General features: G+C 33.1%; 1 protein-coding gene across 2 annotated transcripts; it reads left to right on the top strand.

Annotated features, from left to right (window-relative positions):
* The first annotated feature begins 1,230 nt into the window (after positions 1–1,230).
* On the top strand, positions 1,231–8,487 carry LOC108755949. 2 transcript variants are annotated; one of them, XM_018499549.1, is made up of 6 exons: positions 1,231–1,498; positions 2,000–2,356; positions 3,748–4,068; positions 4,450–4,603; positions 7,637–8,245; positions 8,317–8,487. In XM_018499549.1, exons 2-5 carry the CDS (start codon positions 2,025–2,027, stop codon positions 8,147–8,149), a joined length of 1,320 nt encoding a protein of 439 aa, XP_018355051.1. In that variant the 5' UTR covers positions 1,231–1,498; positions 2,000–2,024; the 3' UTR covers positions 8,150–8,245; positions 8,317–8,487. The 2 variants fall into 2 exon arrangements, with proteins under 2 accessions (XP_018355051.1, XP_018354967.1); XM_018499465.1 differs by having other exon boundaries at positions 4,450–4,608; positions 7,642–8,245; positions 8,317–8,485.
* The last annotated feature ends 956 nt before the right edge of the window (positions 8,488–9,443 follow it).

Here is a 9,443-nt window from a genome sequence, read left to right as displayed (position 1 = left end):
TAATTTTAATCAATTATAGAATATTATATTATATATACTTTTCATTTGAGTTTTTATGTTTTAAAATATTTTGTTATATTTGACTCTTATATGTGCCCTGTATACTCTCGATATTGTTTTTCTCAAAAATATTGTATTTTGAAGGTTTTTGGTCTTGCTGATTCCAATTCTGAGCATAGATTTATAAAATTTCGAGCCCTAAGCGCAATATTAACAACATAAATGAATATAAACGAATAGATTCAGAACTTTCCTTTAACATTATTTAGAGCTAACGATATGGACGTAGAAAATTTGTAGTTCCTTTTTGACTTTTCTTTTTTGTTTGATTTTTTACATTTATTTTTTGTATTTTTTTTTACTTTTTTTTGTTTTATCATTTCTTTATTTTTTTGTATTTTAATTTTTTGTATATTTTTCAATACTTATATATTTTTATACATTTTGAGCAACATGCATACAATTATGTTTAATACAATATTAGTATTAAAAATACCACCAAAAATAGTAGTATTTTAAACTATACTCAAAAGTCACAAAAGCGTTTTTCCTGGCGGTCTAAAAGGAAATAAAAAAATTACTGCGTATATATACGTGTTTAGAAATAAAAATGAACTTTGTGGAAGGTTGTTTGTCCCGAGGGAAGGGGAGGTAGGGTGGATCTCGTTTTGCATGGAATTCAAAAAACCATCTCGAACAATACAATTAGACCTCATTTCGCCCGTAAAGCAGTGCACTTTTTTATTAATAAGTTTTTAACAAGTAACGAGCATCAACTAAAACCTGTTAGACGTGCCTCAAAGTTATACTCAAGGTCATGATTTTGATAACATATATCAATACCAAGGTCATCAGAGCTGAAAGTCTCTTATGTGACTGTAAAAACTAAACATTTATCAAAATTTTTTAATGAACTAAAAAGCCTTCACACAAAAAACGAGATTCTAAATTCATATAGATCTTCTAAATTCATATGTCGTTTCCATTTCCGTTCTATGCGATGAGAGTCGAGTAATGATTGGTTGAACCTCAAGCATTTTTGAAAAATATGTTGAATTGTCAAGATTGCTTATTATTTTTATTCTTCAATATTGTATTATTGTATAAATTAATTTTATTTTCGGTATAAAAATTGCATAAAGCAAGAACATCCTTTCATTTAAGCCAACTTCAGAGATACGATCATTTCGAGATTTAAGAGATGCGTTTTGCAAAAACGAAACAAAAGCTGCTGCGTCTGTCACCAGTGATTTCTTCATGCTAAATCACATAAACCTTTCAGGCCTATCATAATATAAAATTCCTGTACATGATGGCAAATTGATCAATCCGGCCTTAATTAAGTGCCGGTTATACCTGCCAGCATGGACTGTTAACGTATTGTAAACTTTCACAAGATGAAAAAATACTGGATCCATTATTTGAGCGCCAAGAAAAATCGTTGCGCTAAGCAGAAAAGTTTACCCTTTGGAGACTCTAGAAAATCTATTTTTACGAGGTTTTTAAAATGTTTTTTCAATAATCATTCAATCTAAGTCATTATGTTTTGGATTATTTTTCTGAATAGTATTAAATAAGCTGTCATATTAAATGCAGTGTTATAAAAATGTGATATTATATATTTCTCACAAAGACATATCGATAAGTATCAATCTAAGTGCAGAAAAATTATTATATTTTCATTAAAAAAAAATTAAACAGAGTTTTCCACAAATCGATACAAATGTAAATTGTTCTATCTTTATTATTGGAATATCAAGAAAGGTAGAATGATATGTCATTAAATGAAAAGCACCCATAATTTAGCAAAGAAAAATTTTTTGTTAGATTTCTGGAGAGAATAAAGGTGTTTTGTTCTCTCTCTCTCTCTCTCTCTCTCTCTCTCTCTCTCTCTCGTAATGAAATTTTATAAGAAACATTAATAGTATATTACTATAAAAATATTGTGTGTGTATATATATATACACATATATATATATATATAAATTTTTACGTCAAGAATCACTTAATATCAATAACAATCAATGATGGCGAGCCGAAAACCACGAATGCAACCTGGTTTGACAAGGACGCAGGCACTACGACAGGCGAGAAGTGCCACTGTAGTGAGAGAATATGAACAGAAGGAAACAGGACGACAACCACAACCAGTCTTGGCAGACCCTATCAGAAGGCGACAGTATACTCCAGCTGAGCCAAGGAGAGTCGATTTTGCCAGACCAACTATGACAAAGGCGATGCTGGCCCGAGTGAAGCATGCGGAGAAGGTCAAGCAGGAAATTGAACGTAAACGAGAGGAATCTATGCCGCGAAGGAGGCCAAGAAGGACACCTGCACCGATCGGTGGTGATCCTAGGTGAACTTCGAAAATTATGTGTAGCTTCGATATATTATTTCAGCTGGAAGCTCTAAAACGTTTTGCATGCTGAACTAAACGTTAAGTTAAGTTACTTAAGACTCCTGAGTAATCGCCGCGGCCATGTTGAAATCATACGAAACATAGATAACATCAGAAACGAGGAATGACGCGTTAATTTATGTTACGTGCCATTTGTAAATAAAGACAATTTGAATAAATGTAAATGACGAGATTTAAAACACTTGTAAAAACTAAACAAAACTGTCCTTTTCTCTCTTGACAGTCAGCAAATGGTCGTAAAAGACACATAAAGTGAGCCTATGTTTGAACAGAAACACACGATCTGATAGCAGTTGAAACGAGTTAAAAATATGCTTTTACATATAAAATTCTAAGATAACTTTAGTTTTCCTCAATACTATAAATTTAAAATGCCTATTACAGTCGAAGCTGGATCTTCATCGCTTTAAATAATTCAATTTTGAATTACTAATTTATACTATATATGTACTTGCACCATATTGTAGTCTTTTCCCAGTGAGAAATGACAATGGAATCGATTCGATGTCGAAATCATCGAATTGACGTCGAATCGATATCAATTCCATTGTCATTTCTCACTGGGTTTTAACTGCGCGCCGCAAATTGTTTTTCCGGACTATAAACGAAATTAAAACTCTAATAATCACGAATTAAATTGACAAGCAATTTTAATAATTTGATGCTACAATTAAACATAGTACGAGCCTCGATGGTCTAATGGCTTAGGATACTCGTACGGAATACAAGAGATGCGGGTTCAAGTCCCAGCCCAGATAATATTTTTCGCAATAAGTTTATTAACAGTTTTCCAATATATTAATATCTTTATAATGCTTGATTGTAGCATCAAATTATTAAAATTGCTGATATCAGTCATCCGAGTTTGATTATCAATAGAGCCTAGCAAAATACCTCCACGGTATTGGTACGATGAGCGTACGGCGTACTATGTGTGCTGATACCGTACCTGTCACGTACGTGCGTATTTAAAGCTTACAGTACACCGTACTTTTGGTACGCCGTGCCGATAATATACGCCTTAGATATGCATGTTACCAAAATTAATTAATTTTATAGTTTTATTACTAAAATGAGTATTTTATTATTACCCAGATAACTAAACGTGCGATATTCTACGATATCCGCACAAAATATCGCTACCGTATTGTTACTGTATTATTACAAGGTAGCGATGTACGGCGTAACTGTACACAGTAACAGTACAAAAAATGTATATGATATTATAGTATCAACACTGTACCTATACTGCATACCGTTTAGGTACATCATAGTACCGTTTTTCCTCAAATCCATCCTAAATATATTTTACAATTTTTACGCTCTAGATTTGGTAGAGAGAGACCTATTAGACGTGCCCCGTCTCCGCCGATCTCGCCTCCTAGACCAGCGAGAAGGCCAGAAAGACGAATAATGCCAGAGAGAAGAGCGCCAGAACCGACTATCCCCGAGAGAACCAGGGAATTAGCGAGATCCATGAATGCTCAGGTGATCCAAGCCGAGCCAGTAGGCGAGGGCCCAATTGATAGCATTGTGATACCACCGAAATCGGTGAACGAGAATCGGACCACTATTGTTAGCATCCCTCAACCACCTGCGATCAGCGTTGAACCGTGTGAAGTAGCGAATCGCTCGATTCAAGTGATCAGGTGAAACTTGAAATTATCCCGATGATGTCTTGGAAAAGTAGATGAATAAAACTAAATCTAAAAAGATTCGTTCCTGCGAGATGAAAGTTGGAAAATTGCGGATCTCCTTTACTCCTTTTTGTCTCTAATGCAAAGAAAATATGAAAAAAAAAAAAAAAGATTATATTTCAAGATGCAAATCGGATTATGTATTTAAAATTTCTGAATCTTTTAGGAACATTACAGTAAAGTTAATGAATCCAGAATTATTTCATGATAAATATTGGGAATTTCTTTGTTCATGGAATAAATAATTCCAAAAAATTTTTTAAATTCATTTATTTATCAAATTAATAATTGCAATGTTTCAATGACTTGTTAATCACGGACATTGTTTGGTAGTGAGACTCTCGATGAGCAAGATGCTGCTGAAGCGGAGACAGTGCATGGCAAGTTGGAGGACTTGCAGCAAGCAAGACGAGACTTTGTAATAGCTGTGGCGAATGTCGCTGGTAATGCCGTAAAACTCACAGAAGAAGAAAGATCTAGATACATTCACAAGTAAGAATATCAAAAGAAAGAGAGAAAATAAGAGTTAAAATTTTTAAAACATGTTATTCGATCAACATGCAAATATTTTTAGTTTAGTTATATTTAAAAATCAATTAAAGTAAGCTAATTAAATAAAAATGTAAACTGCTCTAGTCGTATGAAAATGTAAATACAAATTCAAAATCAATGGTTTAACTCCATGGATTTGTCGACAAAGTCTGTTAACATGTTTTGCCAGCAGATTGCTGATAAAAACCGAACAGAATCTGCTGACATAATCTGACAACAGATTACTAACAGAAACCGAGCAAAACCTGTTGATATAATCTGACGGCAGATTGACAGCAGAAACAGAGCAAAATTTACTTCCATGAAGTTGGCATCCGACTTTTCCAATTCAGGTTTCAAAGAGTGTTTCTTGTAGAATTTTGCCTGTAGATGATTGTAGTAATCATTATTTTGTTTGTAGTTAAAAAAAAATGATCCCGATTTAAAAAAAAACAGGTAGACAATTTTTTCATCTACAGCTCAAATGGTTTTCATCTACAGCATCAGATTTATATATGAAATCGTTTGTAATTGTTGTAGTGATTTTTCGGTCGTTGTGATTATGTCAGCAGATTCTGTTTGGTTTCCGTCATCAATTTGCTGACATAGTATGTCAGTGGGCTTTGTTATATTTGTGACAGCAGTTTGCTGACATTGTCTGAGTACAAACTTTGTATATACAATAATTTGTTGCCTTCCTACAATCAAAAATTGGTAGCAGGCTTTGCTCAAAATCTGTCTCTGCAGACTTTGCTATCAGGGTCACTTAACACAAAAAAAAAGAACAAAACAGAAGATAGGACCGCTCACGTTTCATATGGAAAAATAACCCCGGTAAAATTGGTTCATTTTAATATGATATACTTCTTGTGATTCTGAACAAATATCTCCATTGTCACATTCACATAAAATCAACAGATAAAAAGATATAGCGCTTTGAAGTCACAGAACTCGAGTGTTGATATCTTTTTAAGAGGGGAGTACACCCTGACCAGCCTGAAAAATGAAGATTTTTTTGAGTATGGATTGCGGGAAAAGTATAAATACGATCCACTTGTAATTTAGCACTTTATTAATACGTATATTGAACTTGTTGTGTTGCAAATTTTATTGAGAAATATTGATATTGCGAGGAAGTACAGCAATCCGTGTAAAAGATGCACTGATAAATAATGTACACGATTCCGCTATTTTGTTTATCCTGAAACAAAAAATCCAAATAGTTTCATAAATAGTAATGTATTCTCGTCTGACCGATGATTTTATTGATAATATTTTTAGTTTCCAAAATACTATAACATTTATAATATAAAAAAATATGTCACTTTCTTGAGGAGGTTTTTAAATTTTTGGTCTCAACTACCCAGAAAAAAGGATTAATTTTTAATCTTGCGAACAAGACGTTTTATCTTTCACATCCAGAATTTCATCAAAATAATTTAGAAATTATCGTGAAAATCTTATTGGAAAATGACTATCCTATTTTTGATTTTTTTTAACACTATGAATTTGAGGATTAAAACTTTAATACACAGATTCAATGAGAATTTAAGATTCTTCCAGAATAATTCAACGAAAAAGAAATAATAGTAGTTTTCCATTCAGTTTGTGAATGGTATCTCTAATAAATTTAAAAACGTAATCAGTGGGATGTGTCAAAAAATATCTTTTTTCAGTTTGAAGAACTTAAAAAAATTCATCAAAACACATAAGCAAGTTTCGTTCGTAGGCTCTCCAACATTTTGATGTCGCTTTATGCGCAAACCACGCAGAATTTTTGTAGTCACGTTTATGAACGTGGTATATAAAGCACAGAAAATCGTAAACAATTAATATCTTGTTAACTTATCGCGTTTTAAAGTCATTCTTGCTATTACATATTAATGGAAAGGGTATATGTTTACTATAATTTATTAAAACTTATATATTGTCTAGAATGTCTCTTCATTGATATACGCCGAGTGACCGAGATTGTCCAGAAAGCATTTTTGATCGCTTAAAAACAATTAGCGATTTGAGCGAGAAAAACGCGATTGCGCACGGTGGAAGGGATAACATGCGCATGAAGGGTGGCGTGTGCAGTTGGACGGGGTCTTTCTAAATCTCCGCCCTCTCTATCTATAGATGTTCATGAGGTGCAAGAAGGCTACAACTGTAAACGCTAAATATGGGACAGTATTCATAGTCCATTTTTATTTTAAAACTGACTTAAGTATAATGTCTTAAGATGTCAATGTAGTCCTCGGATTGACTTACGACATCTTAAGATTGTACTTAAGACAGTCTTAAATGTAAGAATCGACTATGAATACCGGCCTGTTTTGAATCGTGAAATTGGTACTGAACCTTTCCTTTCTCTTTCCGCCTGTTCTCTTTTTATTTGTTGATTTTATGTGAATGTGGCAATGGAGACATTTGCTCAGAATCACAAGAAGTATAACATATCTCAAAACGGACTAATTTGATCGGGGTTATTATTCCCACAGACTTCTATAAGTAGATTGTCAACTTCGCCTCTATCTTTGAAGACAGCGCTGGGCAGCGACATATTTGAGTTCTTCCACTCACACACGTATAAATTACATGGATAAATTCACACGATTACTCACAGACAGGACGCATACATACGCGTATGGAAACTAAACAAAGACAGCTCGGAATCAGGTCATCTCTTTCTATTGCATTAAGTCAGTACAATCTATTTATATAAGTCTGTGATTGTTCCACATGAAACGTGCGGGATCCTTTATAATCCACGCATTTAGAGAACCGGTATATATTGTAAGTAAGATTGTTTTTAAATAATAACTTGTTTTTTTAAATAAATAAATTTGAGATTAACGTTGGAACTTTTTCTTTTCTTCGATAATAGTGTATCAATAAATAACAATTGCTGAGCAAAAAATAAGAGAATTTTTTGATAAAGTTTCATCACTTTTACATATCAATTAGTTGGAAATTTATCGAGTTAATCAATGCCCATGTTTAATACAGAGTTCCTGACATTGAAAGCGAGATGTTCCGTATCGAATACGGTCGAGAACATCCAACCGTCGTGGCGGCACGCGAATTCGCCCAAAGAAGTATGGCCGGAATTAGGGCGCGTGAGGCAGCTCGCCGAACCAAACAAGAATTCGAGAGGATAGCTCAGGAGCCATTGCCGGAGGATCTGCGTTTTGATGTGCCTTTCGAGGAGGAGTTTTTACGTGAGGGCGACATATCCTGGGAAGAGGAGGAAGACATGCCGATTGTGTCTAGGATAAAACCCACGATGCGCGACATACCAAGGCGCGAGGCACCTTATGAGTATCCTTCATTTGATCCAGAGGAGTTAGAGAGATTTTTCGACGTGGAACATTATCCATTAAGTCCACCACGTGGACCACCACCTGGTCGCGAGCATCTTCCGCCGGATCTTTGGGAGCTAGAGGATCCTTGGGCGACATGCGGCATGTGTCCACAGCCAGACGTATCCGATCTCATTCGCTTCGAGAGCCCTTAGTCCTTCGTCTATCATGTACACATGATGTGGTAGACTTGTTTTCGTTTTCAAAATTGATCTAGGATATTCTATAAAAAACTATACTCAATTTGTAATGTATGTTCTCATTTTCTTCCGTAATTCGTTATATTGTTCGTCAATTAAATTGTTGTTGAAATAATTTGCAGAAGTGCATACTTAATGAGGGGAACCAATGAAGAAAATAGATCGATAAATTAAACGTTTAAACGTTTGTGAAACACGAGAAATCATCATTTATCAACATCCGTCTTGCATCGTTTGATTTATTATAAAACAATATTTTGTACAATACTTAAATACTCAGTATTTAAATTTATGAATACTGTATTACAGAGTCTCAAATAAACATTATGGATTTTTAAAGAATATTATACTTGGTTCGTATATCTATTTTATCTCTCGAGAATGAATGAAAATAACAATAATAAAAATTTTTATATATTAAATATATTTATAAAAATATATATATTGATAAAAAACAAACTAATAATTCTAAAACTGTAATTTATTTCTTTTATATCTTAATTTTATATAAATTTTGAGATATTATTTAAAATAAGAAAGAAATATATTAAAATATATTCATATTGTTTGGAAAAAATCTAACAAACAAGTGTAATTTTTATCAGAGAAATTAGACAACAAGAAACTTATATGCTTATCTTTTCATTATTATCTTATATTATCTTGTATTTCCGTGCCTAAAGTACTTTAGACTCTGTTCTTTCATCATAACCTTAGTCCGTGTTTTAATTTTTTAATATTGTAATATTGTAATATGATTTTAATATTGTAATATGTATATGTGAATTAAAGTCTGCAGGTAATATGGTTTCGTTACTTAAGTAATTGTGACTTATGTAACAGTAAATATGCCGATTGGGGGAGGCAGCTCCGATGACCTTGACCTTGACATATGTTGACATGACCTCCAGGTTTTAGCTGTCGCTCGTTATTCGTTAAAAAGTTATTAACAAAAAAGTTCATCGATAAAACCTAACTTTTGAACACAACTGTGCTCTGATGAAACAAATTCCCTGCTTTAACACAAATATTTCCTTATGCAGAGTGTTTGGCAGACTAAACTGAGAAGAAAAGTCCTGTACCATTTTACGATTTTAACAATAGTTAATAAGATATTAATTATTAAAAATTGCCGAAAATTGGTCTTTAATAATTTTTTACTTAAATACTATCAACTTTATAGAAATATTGCAAGAGACAAAAATTGTTTATTTTCTTCTTATAGAACTTCAAAAATTTTTTCAGAATT

This window comes from Trachymyrmex septentrionalis, unplaced genomic scaffold (genome assembly GCF_001594115.1).
Source record: "Trachymyrmex septentrionalis isolate Tsep2-gDNA-1 unplaced genomic scaffold, Tsep1.0 scaffold101, whole genome shotgun sequence".
NCBI classification, from domain to species: domain Eukaryota; kingdom Metazoa; phylum Arthropoda; class Insecta; order Hymenoptera; family Formicidae; genus Trachymyrmex; species Trachymyrmex septentrionalis.
Note: the sequence above shows the minus strand (reverse complement) of the source record. Positions and strands in the feature narration are given on the sequence as shown.